This window comes from Grammomys surdaster, unplaced genomic scaffold (genome assembly GCF_004785775.1).
Source record: "Grammomys surdaster isolate TR1022 unplaced genomic scaffold, NIH_TR_1.0 188, whole genome shotgun sequence".
NCBI lineage: Eukaryota > Metazoa > Chordata > Mammalia > Rodentia > Muridae > Grammomys > Grammomys surdaster.
In genome coordinates this window covers 7,035,033-7,057,558 of record NW_021604633.1, presented here as the reverse complement: position 1 = coordinate 7,057,558, position 22,526 = coordinate 7,035,033, and the positions used below count along the sequence as shown (strand labels likewise).

The following is a 22,526-nucleotide window of genomic DNA, read 5'->3' as shown; positions in this document are numbered from 1 at the left end:
CCCCACCCCACACCCATTCATCCTCTGCACACAAGAGCAAGCTAACCACCAGAGCAGGGAATTGTCCACATGCAAAACTTTCAAAGCTTGACAAAGATGGGCAACTGAGCTCCATCATTTAACTTCGGACTTGGGCAAATTTTCCTTTACCTTTTCTTTCATTTCTTTTCTCTCTTTCTTCTCTCTCTCTCCCTCCCTCTCTCTATCTCTCTCTTTCTCCTTCCCTCTCTCTTCCTTTTTTCTCTCTTTCTTCATATTGCTAATTCAGAATTTTATTTATCTGTATTTTATTCTTGTTATTAGAAAGGTTCTTCTATCCTAGGGACTGTGTGCATAAATTCTCTCACCAATGTCTTGGAGTCTGGTGTAATAAAGTGTTCATGTTTAGGCAAACTAGGAAATGTACACATTTGCATTTTGAACAGAAAGTCCCCTTTGCTTCTTTTGGCCTCATGGTATTAGTTAATACGTGTACATGAATAAGCTCTTGGGCAGGGTAGAGAAAGGCTGACCCGCTTTTTGTTAAGAGTGAGGTGAACCTTCTCCATATACAACACACACATGGAAGGGAGGCCATGGGACTGGGTTAGCAATGGGGAGCCAAAAGAGGAAGGCTGTGCTTTGTCTCACTGACCATGGCAACTGGCCTAGCCTGGGGTCATATCCGTCTAGAGTAGGAGGAAACGTTAGGAACGAGCTGTGACTATGCAGAGGCAGAGACATGAAACTGAAGCTCACGGTTTGAATCTATGAGCATCTATAGCCTTCAGGGCTGCCTCCCACAGGCAGGGGTTAAATGAATTTTATGGTGTCAATTTCCATATCTCTTTGACTGGGAATATTTTTAAAACGAGGTAAAGGGTTTTTAACACAGTGGAGACTTGTTACATATTAACAATAGTCACAGGGATGGATGCACAGGGTGGTCCTGTGGAGCAGGAGATGGAGTTCCCTTAGTCCTTAAATGTTACATTGTTACAGCTCCCAAATAGTGACCCAGAGGCTATTACTTAGGAATAAATGCCTAGGCCATAAGCTAAGCTTGTTCCCCAACTAGCTCGCAGCTAACTATCCCATTATACTCCTCTATGTCTGCCATGTGGCTGTATCCTTCCTCAGTTTCATACATTTGACTTCTTCCTCATGGCAGAGTTTCCTGTGCCTGACTCTTTCCTAGAATTCCTCTCTCTGTCTCTCTCTCTGCTGGATGTCCTGCCTTCTAATCTTGCCTCAGCTTGTTGGCCATCAGATTTTTATTGACAGGTGATGCTTCCACACAGTACACAAGAGATTATCCCTCCAAGTGGCAGTCTGTTCTCTCCCTCCACCTTCATGTAGGTTTTGAGATCAAACTCAGGCTGCCACACTTGCAGGGCCAGCACCTTCGTGCACTGGGCCATCTCTCCAGAACCCCTTTCGTCATTTCGTGGCTGCAACTATGATGAAAAGAGATCAGTGGCTTCACTGCAGAACATATTTTGAGGACAAGCAAATGTGAAACAGAGCTGAAGATTATTATTTGATATTTTAGCATAGATTTTAAGCACAGATTTTAAGTAAAAGAAAGGTTGTAGAGAAAGTAAGACACATCCCTGAGCACAGGTATGGGCCTCTCTAAGAGCTGACCTTAACTGTCTTCGTGTGTGTGTGTGTGTGTGTGTGTGTGTGTGTGTGTGTGTGTGTGTGTTCTGTGATTCTTGAAGCTACTGTGTTCTAAAGTTGCTAAGGGATAACAGGGTGGTCCCTGGTTGTGTGTGACAATAGATAAAGTCTAGATCATGGGATGCAGTAAGATAGGACGTCTTCACTGGAAATGTGGTCAACAGAGTTGTTTAAGATTCCCAGAAAATGTTGAGACATCGATGAGGCTAACTCCAACATTATACACTGGGTCTCCAACCTGATTCTTTGCTTTTTTTTTTTTAACATAAAATGTCTACTTATGAAAGGAATACTGCTTGTAAGCCAGTAACCTTCACAGAAATGTTAATTATGCTGTAGTTCTTGCTTGTCATCTAAGAAGAGGCTTCAATCAGACACTCTGATGAGAAGTCCCTTTTTGTTCCCATGTCTCTGTAATTTACTCCTTTTCTATCCTGTCACAATAACACTATGTGTTAAATTTCAGTGAATAGCTATAATCATATATAACACACAAATTTATTTAAATCGAGGCCAGATGAAATTTGGATTCCTATTTATTTAATAAGAATTGTATTTGCTTTTTTTTCCTAAGCAGTAATTTTTTTTTATTAAAACAAAACAAAAAACCCTTTTTGTTTTATTTGTTTTGCTGTTTGAAACAAAGTCTCACTATGTAGACCAGGCTGTCCTCATAGTGCAGAGATAAGCCAGCCTCTGCCTCCCAAGTGCTGGACTAAGTGCTCCCAAGTGCCCTGCTCCACTGTGCCTTCCCAAAAGCAATTTTCTTTTAAATGTCAGATATGTAAGTTCCGTTATCTCACCCTCCAGAGACAATTCTGCCTCAAGGCTCCTTCGTGATTCACATTTATCTTTTCAAAAGTTGTAGTAAGTCAGAATTTGCTCTAGAACTTAACGTAAAAATAGACATGGGTGGTTGGGGCCAAAGAAGAATGCCTTTGAGGTCAGCCTGGACTATCTGGTCTATATACTAAGACCCTAAGATACTGGGTCTATGTGTGCATTTGTGTAGGGGAGGTAGGCAGGGTCCCTCCTTACTGCAAACGGCAAATGGTGAACTGAGGATGGTTTCCTACCTTCTATGTGCTGCATACTCATCTCTTTGATTGGTGTGCAAGTGGTCTGCAAGGCCCATGCTGTGCACCTCAGCCCCTGCAGCCTCACCTCCACCAGTCCCATTGTTTTGTAATGGTCTGCCATGTCTTCTACCACCCAATGCTGCCCCATTGCCTGGGCCTATCACTAAAAAGACCTGCCCTGCCCTCTAGGTCTCAACATAAACGTCACACCACAGAACAACTTCTGGCACAGGTCATCCTGCCCACCTGGTCTCCTGCATAGCATTTATCATGTTTATAGCTATTTGTCCTGTATGCCTCTCCCTTTACAAATGTCACCGGGGCTGCACTGGTCCTGTCTCTGTCACACAAGCCTGGGATGCAGGGAGCACTTGGAAGATGTTTGTTGAGTGAAAGGGCAAGAGGTGAAAGGCCAAATCCTTCAAAGGGAGGAGCTGATCAGACTGATTCCCTTCCACCAGGGAGCCCTGATTCCCTGCCATGCATTGTACTCTGTGGGTGCACGAGCTATTGACTCAGGCAAACATTGACAACTACCACCAAACCAAACCACCTAGAAAGCTTTACTACACAAATAGCTTACCCATGCAAGGAATGGCAAGCAAATCTTAGGAGGAAATCTAGTGTTTTATTAGTAATGTAAATAGGGGATACCATGTGTTACCTACCATGTTCTGTGAAGAATTTTTTACTGAAATGAATTTTGTGTGTGTGCATGTGTGTGTGTGAAGCAAAGCAGCCTATACCCAGAGAACAGAATGAGGGATGCATTCCTGTAGGACATGTTCAATCCAAATTTATTTCATGGATCATGAGCAATTTGACCTCCCAAGATCAGATCTTTGTAAAGGAAGATGGTCTTTGCACGCTGTGGGCACTGAGCCAATGTGTCAGCTAATGCTGACTATCTAGAGAGCCAAATAGCATTCATCTGTGAGGAAGAGACAGTTTGAGGAATGTCCCTAGTGCCACTTGCCCCTAGATGTCACTGTCAAGAAGCATTTCCTAGGAAGCCCAGGGCTGGTTACTTTGATCTACATTGGTTGATGCTATCTTGTCAGTCTTACCAGTCTGACCTGTTTCCCATAGCTGCCATCTTGTCTCCCTATCAGGGTACACCAGGCCTTCAGACTACAGGTCCAAGTGCAGGTCCGAGGACAGAGACCTGACTCAGAAAGTTGCCAAGAACCTGGAGGTTCTTGACTGAAGTACATGTCTGCTAGCATCAGGCTGAACCCCTGGCTCCTGGGCTGTTTTAACTGCTTCTGCCCCAGCTTCTCCACCAGAGGTATATGCCTCAACCTCCATCTAGGAGTGGAATGCTGACTTTCTCTTGCTTTGCTTCACTGAGACACAACTGTCCTTCCTAAGCCCAGCCACAGCATAAAGGACACCTTACCATCTGACAATCTTCTGGGCGGACACCTTACTGTTGTTATTCCCTCTTCAGCTTCCTTTCCTATCTGTGGAGGAGGGTCATACCTGTGTACGTCTGGTATGTCTGTTATCTATTGCCTTCACTTCCCAGCCTCCTGCCCCATCCTGTTGTTATCATCATGCTGTGTTCACCATGTGTGAGACAGGACACTGGCACTGGGCCAGGACAAAGACTCCAGTATCGTTCCTGAAGAGGCTAACAGGTCTGCCCAACTAAATCTCCTTCAAATGTAACTATTCTCCAATTCCTTGTCATTTTGAAGCAGTGAGTCTTGCCCAAGATCTAACTTGTGTTCTGTACAGAAAACTTTCAGCCATTTCACATGGTCAGGTTATCTGCAGTGTGTTGAACACCATGCTGGGCACAGACGACCCAAAGCAAAGGCACAGCAGCCTCAGAAGTCAGACTGGCACCACGCCATGCCAAGGAATACTTTGTGTGCAGAGTGTACAGGAAGTGGTTTACAGAGAGAATAATTAATCCTGCCTGGAAGACAGGAAAGGACTATTCCTAGAAGGAAGCCTTTGGGGATGAATTCAATTTCATCTTACTGATAGATGCAGGGAGAGGAAGGAACATCCAAACAGAAAAAAAAATGCCATGAGCAAGTACATAAGTTGGCAAAGTACAGACAGTATTTAGGAACACAATGTACAACTGCTCAGTCTGGGTGAAACACAGGTCTCTGTGGAGTGTTCTCTTGGAATCTGAGTTGGGAAGGAAAATGTGCACCAATTGAAACAGAGCCTCAGGCTGGGTAGGGAGCAAGGGAGCAGAGGAAAGAGAAGTCATTTGGAACACAATTGGTTAAGCACAAATTACCCTAATTAATGACTAATTAGGTCAAGTAGGAGATGACAAGTGTACCTGTCTTGGGATTTTTTTCACTCTGGCCAATTAACAAGGTCAGGCTCAGGCTCCTCCATCCCAGCATGAAGACTGAGTATTCCCCATCTCTCCATGTTACCCATAAGAAGACACATACAAAAGAGTAAGAGAATATGTTGATAAGGTATTTCCCTCAGGTGAAGACTCTCCTGTGGTTTTCAGATTCTTGGGACTTCATTTATCTGTTAAATTTAATCTAGACCACATACAAATCTAGGACTAGAGGCATGGCATTGGGACACCAGGAAAGTTTTTTATGGGTTAGTCCACCAGCATGAAATGTTATTCAACATCCAAAATATTAAAGCCCTGGTCATTTTAAATGCTACTCAGCATGTCAACAAAGGCATCCTTCTAATGTTTAGTTTCTTTTAAAGGATTGCTGTGTCTACTTTACAATACTATGAGGTATGTGTTTCATTGTCTTCCAAGTGTACTCTCCGCAACAATCTTCTTGGGAAATTTCCATTGCTCTCAGTTTCTATAAAAGCACTGCTTCTCATAAATGAGGTTTGGTTTTGTTTTTAACTTCTCAAAGTTGGATGAAGATATGGATTAAACAGTTCCTTTGGCTAGAAATGTAGTTGAAGATTACACTTTTTAAATATGAAAAATCTGTAGGTTATTATTTTTTTCCTGTGGCCTATTGTCAGTATTTTCCTTCCTTTTTTTCATCTACCTTTAAGTTACATTATTTTCACTTTTATGTATCCAAATAGATCACCTCAAATCCTTTTGGTACAAAGCTGGAAGATACAGAGAGAGAGAGAGAGAGAGAGAGAGAGAGAGAGAGAGAACGCAAAAGGTGGTTAAGGAGAGAGAAACAGAGAGAGATGCACACAGAGAGACCATTCTTATTCCAAACTTAAAGAAAACAATTTAATTATAGTCTTTGTATTCCTAGTGAATTTTTATCTAAATATTTGTAATACAATGGTATATCCCTTTCCCTGGAAAACAGCTAGTTTGCAACTCATGTTCAAGTCCATAAATATGAAACTACTAATTCCACCTTAATAAATGAATAGCCAAGCATCAGACATTCTCTGTGTTCAGACTTACCACACAGTGTTTCTTCCTGTGTTGTTAAATGTATGAATCAACCTTTTTCTGATTTGTTAAGATAAATACTAAGAATGTATTGGTGGGCCAATACATTGCTTTTATTTTAAAATACATTAAATGCATGCTTTGGACTAGACTATTGTTTTCTCTACTATGTCTCTTAGGCAGACAGAGGCTTTTTTTTTTTTTTTTTTTTGTTCAGTGATGAATATTTGACAGTTTTTCTCTCCTACCCCTCAGCCTCAGAATCTCTCCCTGGAGTTTCTGTTTCATGGTCCTGGTGTCGTTTCTTTACTTAACTGAATATGCACAGCTCATCTCTAGGAAGAACGGAGGGTTTCAGTTGTTAGAAAAAGTATCTGTATGACCTTGAACACTCTAGACCTGCTCTCCAGTGGTTAAAAATTAGTTGATGTCACGGATGAAGTTGGTTGGTTTAGTGACTGGGATGGTGAAGTTAGTACTAAAGTCATCAGCTGGGATGGTTAATAAATCAAGGCAAGGTTTGGGCCCTGATATGGTAATGAATTCCTTTGTTTCCAAGATGTGCGGAGGTGGTAACCTATAAAAACATGTCTCTGTTTCAGGGCGTAGATGCTACAATTAAGGCATTTAGACAGCAACGGGATTAGGAGCAGATGTCCTATGTAGGCTCAACCTATTTATTAGCTACTAATGGAGAGTGTACCAACTAATACCCTCATTGTTCGTGGAATGTTCTCCGCATTGAGTACTACATGAAACCAAGTCCCCCAAATCAGACTTTCTTTTTCACTCAGTAGCACACAGCCTCTCGCAGGCAGTTGAGAAGGGTAGTGTTTGAACCCTGGAAGAAGAAAAAACATTCACTTTCAACAGCCGGTGACTTCTGTGTTCTGGGTTTTCCCCTGGGCTCCCCAGCCACATCCTTATAGCCAGTCAAACCACAGTCCTCTGGGCTGAAGGAATGTGAACAGAACATGCTCACAAGCCTTGTCATTGAGTGTAAAGGACAGAAGTGAAACTTCTGGGGCTTAAGTTGGGGGAGCAGTACCCAACCATGATCCCCGAAAGAGAAGAGGCACCTGTAGATGCCCAGTGTGCAACATGCTTTGTATCCTTCCTCGTGAGCCAGTGTGAAGACAGCCCTTTCCATATATGTTGCAAAAAAGGTAGTCACCCACTCCCACTCTCTTTGCATGCTAAATGAACTGTCTGAGGAATCATTTTGGTGGACAGTCTACATAAGAAACTGATGCACTGAGCACTGGGAAGTGTGTTCAATGATGCAATTCTTTGTAGTATTTAGTAATGAAAGTCAACTAGTTACAGAGCACTTAAATCTCTCCACAGCCATAGGAAACAGGTGTAACCATTGTACTCATTCTACAGATGAAAACACTGAGGTCCAAAGGAGTTCATTGACCTCTCTGATTGTCAATAAGAAAGACAAAATCTGAGTTCATTCAGCTAGGTGTGAGGCTGCTGTTAGACACCATTCCATTCTACCTTCAACAGAGGCAGTAATGTCTGCACTCAAGTTTTAAGTTTAGGCAGTCAGTTGGAACCTGGACCTTCTGTTTACCAAGCATGGAACATGCAGTTAAGTTCAGGGAAGACATTTCTTTATCACAGAAGAGCCTGCATGTGGAAGTCAGCACTCATCAAATGAGCTAAAACCAACAGAAACCCAGTCATGCAGCCAGGAATGCAGCCCACTAATACAACGCTCACCAGGTATGCATAAGGTTCTGAGTTCCCTCCTCAACATCCTCCAGAAGATGATAGCTCATCAGGGTGGGATGGCCTTCAAGAGACTCAAGACACCTGCCTCTTTCCCTTTGGGTATCTCTTTGGGCACAGGGATAGTTGAATCTACTTACCATCACCTGAAAGTATTTACTGAGCACCTATGCATTGGGGTGGCAGTAACTTTGTGTGAGCTTAATTTACCTCCTTGAAATTTTTCCATTAAAAAAGAGATCGGCCCCACAATGGGCTCACACAGCAGGAGATTTGCCTGGAGCCTCTAGTGTATAGAAGAATAGAAAATAATTAAAAATCAAAACGGACTTCTGGTTCCATATCAAAAGTCTGTGTGAAAAGCACAAGAGTTAGCAAATTAATGAGTCTGTGGCCTGAGGTGAAGTCTGCACTTAGCTTCTGTAATTACCAAGAAAATCGAGATGCCTTAGTGGGTTGGATAAGCAAAGAAAATGATTTCCGGGCACCAGAGGTGTCACTTGGAATGCAAGAGCACTAATGCACTGGGGCTGCCGCCAGGTGACAGCTAAAGCCTGGGCTGCAGCTGAAACAGCCCAGAGTTGCTTTGGGGACTGCTTTAGCCCTTCTGTCATAGTGAGCAAAAAGAGATTCTGAATCCTGGTAGGGGAGGAAGGGACTGATAGCCTGCTGTGCCTGTATTTTATATAAATTGCCTTACTTGGATCAGAATGGTCTGAGTCATTTGACTAAGCTAGGGTAAATATGTCCACCCTCCACTGTCCAGTGTGATGCAGGTCTGACCTCTATTGTCACTGTGGTCACTGTGCCACATGCAAATGTTACAGTGTTATGGTCTGAGACCATACCTGCATGCATCTTGACACTCAGTGCTGAGCTGACAGCATTGTTTGGGTAGGTTGTAGAATCTTAGGACACACAGTACAGCTGGAGAACACATGTCCCAGGCTCTTTGAAGGTTATATCTGTTTCTAATTCCAACCCGAGTTCTCAGATTCCTGTCTGCTGCAGCGTGACCAAGCAGCCACCTCAAGGATAGACCTACACTTACCTACAATGATAGACTATCACCCTGAAGCCATTAGCTGAAACAAATCATTTCTCCTGTAGGATGTGGGCATTTTGTCATTAGTAATGAGTGACTAGTAGATACAGACAAAGTCCTATTGTATTAACTGACAAAGACGGGAGGATACTCTATATGTCCTCTCATTCCTGCCTCTGAACATACTTTCATATGTTTACTACTCTCCTATAGCAGCATTCTCAGAGTCTCAGGACGCATGACTGAGGTAGTTGTCTTCAGCCTCTCTATCTATCTCCTATAACAGGGCTTTGAGGTTGCCACCTTCTTGCATGATGTTCTCAAGAACTTTCTCTTGTAGGTAAATTCATGGAAAAGGTGCCCAACTTGTTAAAAGTTCAGTTCCTAGCATGGAAGTATCTGGGGGAAAGCATATAGATTCTTTTAAACATCAAGCTTTGAAGCATATTTCAGCCAGAACTTTTCACCTAATTTAGGCGTACAGTTCTGAGTTTTGACCGATGTGATATTTGACCACCTATCACAACAGCAGCTGTGTTATCTACTGGTGTGCAGGTAAAGTCACGCTATGCCCTTCTATCACCTCTCATTGGTGAACAGGGTCTATCTGTGAGAAACAGAGAGAATAAAACCTTTTCATTGCGTATGGAATGTTTCTGCCTTACTTCATGTTTTGTTCGTTAGCTTGCTAATTCACATTCTTCAAGGATTTTCATCTGCTCTGGTGTCTGATAGTGTGAGTTTTCACATACCCTTGCCTGTACTTTAGGATAGGACAGTCATGTGTCACATTGCATAAATGCTTTCTTTGTGATTCCCTGTTATTAATTGCTTGTGTGTGTTTACATCTCTATAATTTCTCTATTTTTTTCTCTACCTTGGTAAAGCACCTTCCTAATCTTGATTAGCTCAATTTTGGCCTTTTTATGTATAATCCTTTGGTTTATACATCTGGTACTTTATACATCTGGAATTTCTTTTGGCATGTCTCAGGGAGTGAAATTTTAATTTTATTTTCCCTGAATAATGAATCCATTATCCAGACTCTGTTTATCAAAGAATAGACTTTTTCCTCACTAATCTTAGAGTTTGTCTTAGTTACATCTCATAATTTTTAGGCACTCAATTGTGTCTTCACACTTTTTATTCTGTTCCACCAAATTTCCAGTCTTTGTTTGTAAATAATAAGCACTATTTCACCCTCATTCACCCTTCCATTATAGCTTCAAAACATTTTGGCGGCTTTTGGTTTGTTTTGTTGTTGAGTTTTTTCCCCCCTTAGAATTAGAACCAGGGATGGCTGTGAACCATGATGTGGGTGCTGGGGACAGAAACCAGGTGCTCTGCAAGAGCAGCCAGTGCCCTAACGGCAGCCCCATAAAATGCTTTACTATCTCTTGTAGCAAGCACAGCTTTTCACTATTGTAATCTCGAAAAACCTCTTCTCAGACCCTGACTATGCTGAATGAACTAAAACCAGTACCTGAATTTAATTAGTGAGAAATGTTACTGAAATAACACTGCTTGTAGATTAACCCAAGTGTAATAAAGCTCCTGAGAGGAGCTTTCTTTCAGAAAAACATGCTATGTTATCTCGGGTATTCACATTTTCCTGTATGTAACACAGTAGAGTTCTACAGTTTCTGTAAGCGGGTTCTCTAAGAGTTTGTGATATGTTTATTCTAGGTACAGCATTTTTCTTGTTATCAGTATTCACAGCAGCTGTTGTTTTTAACTTTTCATGATCCTTGCCAACTGGTGTCACTATTTATGTATTTTTAAATTTCTTACTATCTGTTTTCATGAAACGTTTGCATGGGTGGAGAGATGGTTCAGTTGGAAAGTATTTGCTGCACAGGAGTGAGGACCCAAGTTTACCCTCCCAGGACAAAACTTTTCCACAGAAAAGACAATCATGGTGGCACAAGCCTATGACTTCCCAGGGATGAAAAGTCAGAGATGGGTGGATTCTAGAGTCTGCTGGCCAACTAGTCTAGATGAATCGCTGAGCCCCAGGATGGGAGAGAGACTCTGTCTCAAACAGTAAGGCTGAGAGTGACTGAGGAAGTGTCCCAAAGCCTTGGCCTTGATATCTGGCCTCCATATGCATACACACAAATACACAAAACACACTTTACCAAAAGGTGGTTCTAATAATATTTGAATTTTCTTTCCCTCAGATGTCCAGGAAAATGAACATATCATTTATACATATTAATCATTTTATCTCCACTTTTCTGACTTTATACTTCATTTCGTTCTCTGTTCTTTTTATTTCCTGGCATTTTAAAAATTTTTTAATTTTTTTTTTATAAAATCCAATACTTCACACTGTTATATTTTAATGTCATATTAATTTTTGTATTTTATAAAAGTCATAAATGGATGCTAATATAGCTACGGTCAGAAAATCTTACAGTTTGATCATAAATCCTATTTAGTATGGTGTTGGTTTATTTGTTCATTTATTTGTTTTACCTTTTTTTTCAGTATCTTCATATGAAATATTTACATCTATAACCGTTAGTATTAGTTTTCTGTACATGTTCTCTTCCAGGTCATGCTGTTTAGGTTGACTCCTGATTTTGTGAGACTTAGCATCCTCTACCTTTCCCTCTGCTTCAAAATCATGTAATGGCACAGACGGCCTGATGGTTAACAGGAAGGTGTAACTCGTTGCCTGCCTGAGGTGTTTATGGAGACAACAGCCTTTGAGTCTTTCTGCCTTTCTCTTTTTTGTTTAGTTTTGTTTTCCTTTCTTTTGGTTTCTTGAGGCAGGACCTCACTGTAGGCAGGGATTCTCTGGAACTTACTCTGTAGCTTAAGCTTGCCTCAAACTCAGTGATCCTCCTGCCTCAGTGTCCAGAGTGCTGGGATGACAGGCTTAAGTCACCAGTGCTTGGCTAGCTAGCATCACAGCTTTTAAGGCACTCTCTTTTGCTCAGTGTTGGGAATTTTAATTAAAATTTCTAAGTTCATTCAATACCTTAGAAAATCAGATGGTGAAAAGCAAATTCATCTGTTTCTTAAACTACAACAAATTGTAAAATAAATAAAAGGGCTAAATTCCCTGCATTTCTTTGGATTTCATTAGCTCTTGGCAAACATTACCTTTACTCACATAAAGCTTATTGATTCCAATATGGTGTTCAAAAATGAATGTCTCAGCCCTCTCCAGATAGCACAGATGTCTCTACCTTTGATCTCCTAGGGAGGAACTTGACTCTGAAAGGTACAGTAACAAATAGCATGAGACTTGTGAGTCAGCTGGTTTTCCTTGCACTCACTGGCTGGGGCACACTGATGGGTGGACAAGATTATAAAAGTAGTTCATGTTCTTGTCACCTGCAGCAGAGACCTGCTTTATTCACAGACATTTCTTTGCATAACAGCACAGCCTAAAGTTTTCAGAAACCTCCACTTGATCACAGCCAAAGGCACCATCAACCCAAAGCATTTAAGGTCCAGCTGGAACACACTGATAACAGCATGTCCTTCTCCTTTGTCCAGGATGTCTGCGTTAGGGCTTATCTAGCTCTTCGACACCACACGAACCTGCTGATCATCTTGTTCTCCATGATGCTGATGACAGGGATGCCCCAGTTGACAAGCAAAGAGGACATCGAATATATCCGGGATGCTCTCATGGTGGGGAGAAGCGAAGAGGACGCCAAGAAGTATTTCCTTGATCAGATTGAAGTTTGCAGAGACAAAGGATGGACTGTCCAGTTTAACTGGTTCCTACATCTTGTTCTTGGCATCAAACAAGGAGAGAAACACTCTGCTTAATATTTGGTGCTAGGGCCCAAAGCAATTTAGTGTTCTAAAGCTTTCAAACCAGCGTGTCAATCATCAGAGTTAGATTTAAAATGCAATAGGACTCTGAACACTGCACTTCAGAAATACAGCTCTTTCCCCAGCTGAACTCTTTACCAAAGAAAAAACGTTGGCATTACTGCTAGTTTGGTTAATATTCAGTGTGAGGCTTCTCACTGCTTTTTCTCCCTCTGTCTCCATGATGTTGAAGAATATTCTAAGTTTAAATAGCTTAGAACACTCTTGCTTAGTATGCCTGATGACCTTGTATTGAGTATCTCCGAAAGTCCTTTAGTTAGAATAGTTGGCAATACCTGTTGTCAAGTGTGTTTACCACGTATTTTAGCTCTCCATGTGTTCTTTAAGCTCTTGGCAGAAAAGGGTGCAAGCATTGCTAAGCAAACTGCATTCTTTAAAGGATATTTCCAAGCATCCCCTCTGTGCCCACAGATGTTGGTGATGTCCTAGGAGCAAGGAGTGCAAGTTAGCTTTTAGAGTACCAGAGTACTGTCAGCAGTTTGTCTCCCACAGTGTGCCACTGAGATGTCCAGACACTGAACACAAACTCTGAGCCTGAGCCTTGACCCTCCCTAGCTGCTGTTGCTCAAGGATTATGGATATGAAAAATGGAGGTAAGACCTTTCACCAAGAGTGAATAACCTAGTACAGCCAGTGTCATCTTCTCCAGAACAGAAACAGGAAGTCACTAACTGGACCCTTGGATGCCTACAAATGTCATCTTTCTCTCTTGCTCTGCCTCCCTTAACCCTACACCTCACCATCTCCTGTACTTCTTCCTGAACTTGTGGAATCTTCAGACAGCTCAAAATGACTTGAAAAAGAAAGTCCACTCATATAGGCTCCTGAGAACTACAGGTACTTATTTGTGGAGCTGTACCATGGATTTTTAAAAAGTATATTATTAAAAGAGGAGTTCCAAAAAATTTTAGTTTCTAAATGCTTTAATCTTACATTTTAAATCTGAAAGGTTTTTTTTCTTATTTTTTAATAGAAGGCACCTGCTATCAAATGTATTCTAAGCTTATAACAATACTTATTTACATATTCATTTTTCAGCTTAAAGGACTTTTAAATTTTGAGACATCCCAGAATTCATAAAGACAATCGAACCAATGTCCTTTGAAGTACTTTTTCATTTCTTAATACTGTGCTGTTTCTCATCAATGTTGGTCCACCTTCAAGAGAGATCATTAAATTATTTAATAAAAATATCTTTCGCTATCATTAATTCCATAGGAAGAGCTATGTCAAAGATGTCCATATTTAGACATAATTAGATATAACTCTTTTAATTTTTAAGTTGTCAAAATAGATACTTTAATTAGATGGAGTCCAACCTTTCCTTTGTGTCTACAGAAGCCAAGTAGTAAATAAGAACCATCAGGGACACTTTTAACATACCCCTGCGCTTTAAAATTGTCACACTTTCAGATTATAATTTCATTAGTGTGAGATGAGCCTGGGCATAGTTTTCTAAGTACTCTGGCTGAATCTAATATACATGCAGGGGAAGCAGCTTTATTTGGTCCATGATGGTATAAGTAACCCTGCTGCCTTGTTTACTGGGCCTTCCCTGGCTCATAGCTATCTACAATAAATAAATAAATAAATAAATAAATAAATAAATAAAATAAATAAATAAATAAATAAATAAATAAAATAAACAACTCATCCCTGGCAAGTAATTGTTCTAAAACCATGCTGTCTCCTGTACAAGCCATGCCCTGTGCTGAAGTTGTATTTCTCTCTATGAATGTAAGTTAGATATTTTATAGCACTTCTGGAGTGTGATTCCTGCTAATGTAAGAACAGAAAGAGTAATGCCTTCTAACTCCAAACAGGAAGCATGCTTAAGCTTCTGAAGAACCATACACAGACTTTTCCTTTCATTTGAATTGCTGAAATGATGATTTTGATGATAAAACAATTACATAGTAATTGTTCAGCTTCTGACACCACATGCATCTTAGTTCTTTAAACGAGACAGCCTTTTCATAAAGCTGAACTACATAGCACCATATACTGGGTTTCATTCTTCCATTTTCCAAAGAATGCAATTTCAACTCCATAGACTTGCATATAAGCAAAAAACACTTTCATATGCTTGCTACCTCGTCATTCCTGTGAGTGGTATGTACCAGTGATTTCTATGCCTTTGAAAATATTATAGACCTAGGGTTCTCCTGGGTAAATACCAATATCTCTACCTTCAGTGGTGAGTGAAGAAAGCGGATCACAGGTCAAATGGATCAGGTCAAAGCAACTTATGTGTGTATCTAAGACTGACCAGAAAAAAAAAAGACACATAAAGCATCCATTGTTGACTTGGTCCAATATGACTCTACTGGTTTGGGTGGTGCTCTGAAAAAATGCAGAAAGACAAAATGAATAAAATATATCAACCAGAAAAAAAGGCTCTTGACTTGCAAATAAATTAAGTATAATAAGTACATCTTTTTCAGGAGATGAGTTGGTTTGTTTTTATTAGTTCTTTGAGAATTGTGTACAAAGAGTTTTGACCATATACACCCACTCCCCCAACTTCTCCCAGATTCACACCCCTTCCCTACCTACCTATTGTGTCCTCTCTTTTTTTCTTTTTGTCCATCAATGGCAACAGTCTTAAAGAAAACTTCCTCTCCCAGCAACTATCAGTTGCCAATAGTCTTTGGCTAGGAATGGGACTACATAGCTACCTCCCCTCTCCATGCTGGGATTTGGTGTAGCTTGAGCTTTCATGGAGCTTGTCCTAACTGCTGAGAGTTCATGTGTGCAGCTGCCCTGTTGTGTCCAAAGGATTTTGCTTCTTTGTATTTGTTCAATACCTCTGTCTCTCACGGTCTCTCCAGTCCCTCTTCCAATGATCACTGAGCCTTGGAAGGAGAGGGGGAAGTATAGATGGCCCACTTAGGGCTGAGTATTCTGCAGGCTCTTTTTCTCTGCACTATGGTAGTTACGAGTCTCAGTGGTGACCATCATCTACTGCAAATAGACACTGCTCTGATGTGGGCTGAGAGTTAATACTAATTTATAGATAAAACAGTAAGTCATTAAGGGTCAGTATGGGAATTCTATAGCATGATTTGGAAGCTGTTAGTCCTATATTAATGATAATTGATTATAATCTTAAATAAAAAATTAGAAAATACACTTCTGAAATTATTAGCAATTATGTTCAACGATATGGAAAAAATAAAGTGAGCTGGGACTGCTTAAAGATTCTGTTGACTAATTTCCAATTTTATCCAACCTAATAATTCTTGTGAACACATTCGATTCTAGTCTTAGTGCTTGTTCACGTGTTCTCAAAGGCTCATTTCAGGACAGATGCCAGGGAATTCTAAATCACATGCGTGGCTAGCCCTATCTGAAAGCTAAGGCAGTCTCCTGTATTTTAATTACAAATGTTAATTTAAATGTAAAAAGAAAGAATTTGACATCTTGTGTATCTTTTAATGTTTAAACTTCCAAATGTTTCTGAAACTCGTTTTAAAACTGAAACTTATTTTAAGAAATCGTTATTGAATGCTCATTGCCTACGAGAAACTGCACAGTGTGCTGAGGAATTGAATACGTAGCCAGATGGACTGAGTCCCAGTTCCTACAGTGTTCATCAGATGCTGGTGATGCGACGTGTGTGTGTGTGTGTGTGTGTGTGTGTGTGTGTGTGTAATATTTGTGTATGGGTTCCTGTGTATACATGCACATGTATGTTCTGGTGCATATGCATATGTGTACCTGCATATACAGGCCAGTGGTAAACACTGAGTACCTTCCTCTACTACACTCTGTCTTAAGACAGGCTCTCACTGAAATGGTAGGTCACCAACTGGCTTGAATGGCTGGCCAGCAAGCCCCAGAGGACCTCTGGTAACTGATCCATTCTGCCCTCCGCAACCCTCTTATCCCATGCTGGGGTTATTCATGCAGACTACTGCAGCCTGCGTTTTTTGCTGGGAATACAAACTCAAGTCTTCATGCTTGTGTGGCAAGCACATTACTAACTAAACCATCTCACTAACCCCAATGTAGTATTGTCAATGAATTTCAGGTCAATGATTTTCTTTAGGGAGGGACAACACCTGAGCTCACACACACTAGGCAAGCTTTCTATGGCGAAGTAACAATCCCCGTGAGCAATATATTTCTTAATAGGTTTGTTGTGAGTTGATTTTTGTCCCACCCCCAAGACATACATAGAAATTCTAGCTCCAATATCTGTGTATGTAATTTTACTTGGAAAAAGATTACATATGTATATTCAAGTTAAGATGCAGTTGAATGACTGATATCCTTAAATAGAGAGAAGTGACACATGAACCAAGTACAATATTGGGGTGAACCTTCTGCAGTCCAGGGAACATGTGGGTAAAGACACAGAAGGATCCTCCCTAAGACCCTTCCCCGGATCCATGGCCCTGCCAACAGTTTGATTTTGGCGTCCTAGCCTCTAGAACAGTGGCAAGATCTATTTCTATTGTTTTAATCCACCCAGTCTGAGATACTTGGTTCTGATATCCTTAAGGTATTAACATATATCAACATTCCACGGAATTATGTTGGGGGGGTGTCACAGACGTTACATACCAACTTCATTGATGTTTTCTGCTATTGTCAGAAAGATTTAAACATATATAAACTGTGACAATGGTAATAATGATGAGAAATTCTAATTCAGTGGGTAAAAAATAAATACTTCTTGAAAATATTGAATTTCCAGAAGAATAAAATGTGTCCAGTAACCATGAAAGCAAACCCAACACATTGTTTAATAAATATGTACAATCAAAATAACTTATATTCATCTTCCGTCAGCAATGATTGATTATTGGCCATAGCTGGTGCTGACTTGAGGGAAAGGGCACTCTGTCTCACACCAAAAGCTGTGTGAGTCCATAAATCGAGACAGGACCGTTATCAACATTTATCAAACTTACTGTATCTATTCCCTGCTTCAGCCAGTCCACATCCAAGAATTTGACCATCAGAAAGGATAAAGTGCATGAAGACTGATCATCAGAAATAGCTATCAGAAGCCGGAGAGATGGCTCGCGGGATAAAGTTTATGCTGTGCATACATAAGGACCTGCGGTCAGGTCCTTGGCACCCAAATAAAAGTTGGACATCAGAGTATGTCCCAGTGCTGAGGAGCAGAGGGGTGGGACAGAGCTCTCTCTGGCCAGTTAACCAGCTCCTTTAGTGGAATTTTGAGGTGTTCTCTTGCAGGCTTCACAGCAGTCAGGGGAAAATAACCAAAATGATCAAGATGAGATAATAGAATAGGACTCGGTTCAGCCAGATGTTATTGTAACCCGAACTGAACCGGAACTTCTAGATCTGTCCAGATCATTTTACTTTGGGCATATTTAAGCACAGCACAATTTTGGGGAAAATTTAAAAAAAAGGTATTCAGATAACAATTAACTCAGTCCCAAGTGCACAAAAATTTAAGACCTGTTTGTATCGAAGCTTTTTGCAAAGTATATATGGCTTCACCCATAAGATGATTTCTTGTTGACTTAGAAATAATGTTCAAGCTTTTCCCACCTCCACCTTGGACCCTTGCAGTTGCTAAGATGTTGATGCCTGAGAAGAATTGGATTGCCATCTATGAAGTCCTTTTTAAGGAAGACATAATGGTTGCCAAAAAAGATGTCCAAATGTCCAGACACCCAGACAAAAATGTGCCCAACCTTTATAATGAAGGCCATGCAGTCTCACAAGTCTTGAGACTACGTGAAGGAGCAGTTTGCTTGGAGACATTTCTATGTGCACCTTACAAATGAGGGCATCCAGTATCTCTGAGATTACCTGCACCTACTTCCGGAGATTGTGCCCGCCACCCTGCATCGCAGCTGTCCCGAGACTGGCAGGTCTCAGCCCAATGGTCTAGAGCGTGAGGCCTGCAAGATTTCCAAGAAGGGAGGCAGACAGAGACACCTACAGAAGGAGTCTGTGCCCCTGGAGCTGACACAAAAGCTGAGGCTGGGGCTGGATCAGCAAATGATTTAGAGGCAGCTTCGGTTGTGGTCGTGGTCAGCCACTAAAGTGAAGTTGAAGATTATGTTGTATTGAATAAACTTTAAAGAAAAAAAAAGAGACAATGTTCAAGATCAAGTTCTTGGGAGAATGACTGAGGTAAACGTAATGCCTGTGGGCGACAGGATTGTCCTGACCCTAAGATAACATAGAAGTCACTTGGGCTGTAGTAAAGTGCAAGTGACATCACTTTTTAAAAAAATGGCTTTAAGGTCTAAAAGTCATGCTCAGGATTTAGGAGAAGGAGTCTGGGATATATAAATACTGGCAAAAATGGGAAGAGCCTGTCTCATTAGAGAGCAAAGGATCACCAGGTTGTAAAACTCCATCATTCCTGGCATCCTAGGAAGAGCCAGCTGTGCACCTCGGTCTGTTGAAGAGGTAAGCTGTGTGTTTAACTTCCCGGGCTTCTCTGGTGCTTCTCTGTGTGCACAAGGCCTTTATGCCCTCTGCAAATCTGTAAGCTTCAGGTTGTAAAAGACTCGACCTTTTAAAATTAAGATGAAGGGTAATAAAGGATACCTGATGTGTAGATTAGAGTCTACACATCACATGTCCACACACACACACACATACACTCACTAATAAATTAAAAAATAATAATAATAAAAGAGAATCAAACAGTCACCATAATTCTTTATAGTAACTAAAATTTGCAAACAGCCCTAAAAGGCTCTCTACAGGAGATCAGTTAGCTAAGTGCCATTGAATTATGAGCTAGGGGTGTAGCTCTGTTGATTGTGCTTGCCTGGTGTGCACACAGGTGTGGCTTCGACCCCTCACCCAGAATAAACTAGATATGATGATGCATAGCTATAATCCCAACGTGAAAGTTAAGGGCAGGAGGACCAGACATTCAAGGTCATTCTCTGCTACTTAAGGAGTTTGAGGCCAGCCTGTGCTAGATACCTTGCCTCAAAAAACAATTTAAAAATGCAAGCGTTAGTAAGTATGTGCATACATAAAAAGTTTGGGAGCATCTGTGTACATCACACTGATGTGTGTTTGTTTTTGTTTGAGGGTACTAGGGAATTGAATCTAAGGCCTTACACATGGAAGACAAGCACTCTACCAATAAGTTGTATCTTCAGCCATCTTAATTTTTTTTATTTCAATATATAACCCTAAGTTACATGAGCTTGCCTTGAACTCATGCTTGAACTCAGGCAGACCATGAACTTGGGATCTTCCTGCCTCAGCCTCCTGACTGTCTGGGAGCTGTAGTTTAAACTACTATTAGTGGGTTTTTTTTTTTCTGTGCATTAAATTTTATTTTATTTTTTCATTTGGATTTGGGGGAGTTTGAGTTTTCTAATCAGGAGGAAGCATTAATATTTTCATTTTGGAAAAAAAAAGATGCAGTCTGCATGACACTCGTCTCTTTGTCATGTCTTTGTAGATTTTGTGCCTAACTAAAAGCTCAGAAAAACAACAACAAACAACAACAACTAAATTTGAAGCCCATATTATCAAGCAGTGGCTTCAAAGCTATTGTTGGAAATTGGGATTTGAAAACAAGGACCTTAAAGTTTCCAGCCTTAGGCCTACCTGATGGTTTTCGCTCACCACTAAAATTGGCCTTGATTTCTGTTCAACAGTAGCAGTGCTTTGAAGAAGGTGGGCTTGCCACATGCTTCTGTCTCAGTCAGGAGAGTCCTGCTTGCTGCAGCTCTTCTTCTGCAGACCTGGTGCCGCCTATGTGGTCATGCTGAGCTCTGTAGCTCACATCTGAAGTCCCCTGAGGAGATGCAAACAGCCTTGTTTTCACTCCTTGTGAATGTCAGATTCTTTTCTAAGCATTTGCTCATTAACACAACTGAGTAAATCTCCCTGCCTGCTGCTTTAGTAAGAATTATCCATTCTGTGGGGCTCTGTGTGGTTCTGAGTCAGGGGGACTGTGGCTCATCAGGGAATGCAAGGCCACTTTGCAGCATGGAGCAGCACTATGTGCCTGGCAGCAGAGACAATCAACCCCAGAATCTTCTGGTTATACTTTAGAATTAAAATAGCTTCCTATTGTCTGGCAGAAAGCCGCCCACCATTTCCGACCGTTGCAAAGTTTATGGTTGAACATGATGCGTTTGGTGGCCAAGTCTTCACTAATATCTCTGTCTCTCTGTCTCTCTCTGTCTCTGTCTCTCTCTGTCTCTCTCTCTCTGTGTCTCTCTCTTTCTATCTCATTCTCTCTCTCTCTCTCTCTCTCTCTCTCTCTCTCTCACACACACACACACACACACACACACACACACACACACACACACACACCTTTCCTTTTCATCATCACTAAGCACTTGTTTTGTTAAGCTACCAGCTCTGTGGCTACTAAGGGCTTCCCCTTAGGAAGTCTCATAGCCACAAAGAAGTGCCAAGTCCTTGACCCCCCTACTCCCACCCCATTCTCACCCCAGCGCTGCTCAATTCACAGTCTCACAGTTCTAGACACAAGAGAAAACAGCCTCTCACTTTAAGAGCAATTCCGTCCTCAGGTACTAATTGCTCAATGTGAATGGACACATTTGCAGGCTTTCAGGAAGTAAATAGGCTTGGCACCTCAAATCTCCAGAAAGTTAAAAGATTCTGAATTCTTAACAGAGGAATCTTTAATGGCCAAGAAGCACTTAAAGAAATATTCAACATCCTTACCCATCGGGGAAATGTAAATCAAAATGACTCTGAGATTCCATCTTACATCATTCAGAATGGCTAAGATCAAAAACTCAAGTGACAGCACATGCTGGCAAGGATGTGGAGCAAGGGGAACACTCCTCCACTGCTGGTGGATGGGCAAATTTGTACAACCGCTTTGGAAATCATTTGGCAGTTTTTCAGAAAATTTGGAGTAGTTCAACTCCAAGACCCAGCTATATTACTCCTGGGCATATACTCAAAAGACACCCCACGATATCAGAAGCCTGTGTGCTCCACTATGTTCATAGCAGCTTTATTCATAATAGCCAGAAACTAAAAAACAACCTAGATGCCCCCAACTGAAGAATGGATAAAGAAAATGTGGTCCATTTATACAATGGAATACTATTCATCTATTAAAAACAAAGATACCATGACATTTGCAGGCAAATAGATAGAATTAGAAAATATCATCCTGAGTGAGGTAACCCAGACCCAAAAGGACATGCATGGTATGTACTCACTTATAGGTAGACATTATAGACATTAGTCATAAAATTCAGGATAACCCTGCTACAATTCACAGACCCAAAGAAACTAAGTAACAAGGAGGACCCAAGGGAGGAAGCCTGAATCTCAGAAGCAGAAACAAAATAGTCATCAGAAGTGGATGGAGAGAGGGAACTAGGTGGGAAAGAGGGTAAGGAAGAGAATGTGGGGGTGGGGTGAGGGATGAGGATGTGGGGAGAGGGGTTTCAGGAGAGGAAGAGTAGTGAGAACAGAAATTGGTGGGGAGCAGAAATTGGTGGGACTAGCTGGAGACCTTGGATGGAGGAAGCTCTAGGGAGTCTATTGGGATGATCCTAGCTGTGATTCCTACCAGTGGTGGATATGGAGACTGAAGTGGCCAACCCCTGTATCCAGGCAGGATTTCCAGTGGAGGGAAGGGAACATCAACCCACCTACAAAACCCTCAACCCCAAATTTGTCCTGCCTACAAAATGTTCAGGAATAAAGATGGAGCAGAGATTTAGGGAATGGCCAACCAATGTCTGTCCCAACTTGAGACCCATCCCATGAGAGAGAGCCAGCCCCTGACGCTATTAATAATATTCTGCTATGC

At 41.2% G+C, this 22,526-nt stretch overlaps 1 protein-coding gene and 1 pseudogene across 3 annotated transcripts in view; both read left to right on the top strand.

The window, feature by feature from the left end:
- Pik3cg (phosphatidylinositol-4,5-bisphosphate 3-kinase catalytic subunit gamma) overlaps positions 1 to 15,200 on the top strand; it is a 34,943-nt gene extending 19,743 nt beyond the window's left edge. For all 3 annotated transcript variants that reach the window (XM_028768826.1, XM_028768827.1, XM_028768828.1), the window contains exon 11: positions 12,410 to 15,200. In XM_028768826.1, coding sequence (XP_028624659.1) covers positions 12,410 to 12,688 — 279 coding nt within the window. In that variant the 3' untranslated portion in view covers positions 12,689 to 15,200. The remainder of the gene's footprint in view (positions 1 to 12,409) is intronic.
- Positions 15,201 to 18,312: 3,112 nt separating this feature from the next.
- Positions 18,313 to 18,788, top strand: LOC114622464 (annotated as a pseudogene).
- The last annotated feature ends 3,738 nt before the right edge of the window (positions 18,789 to 22,526 follow it).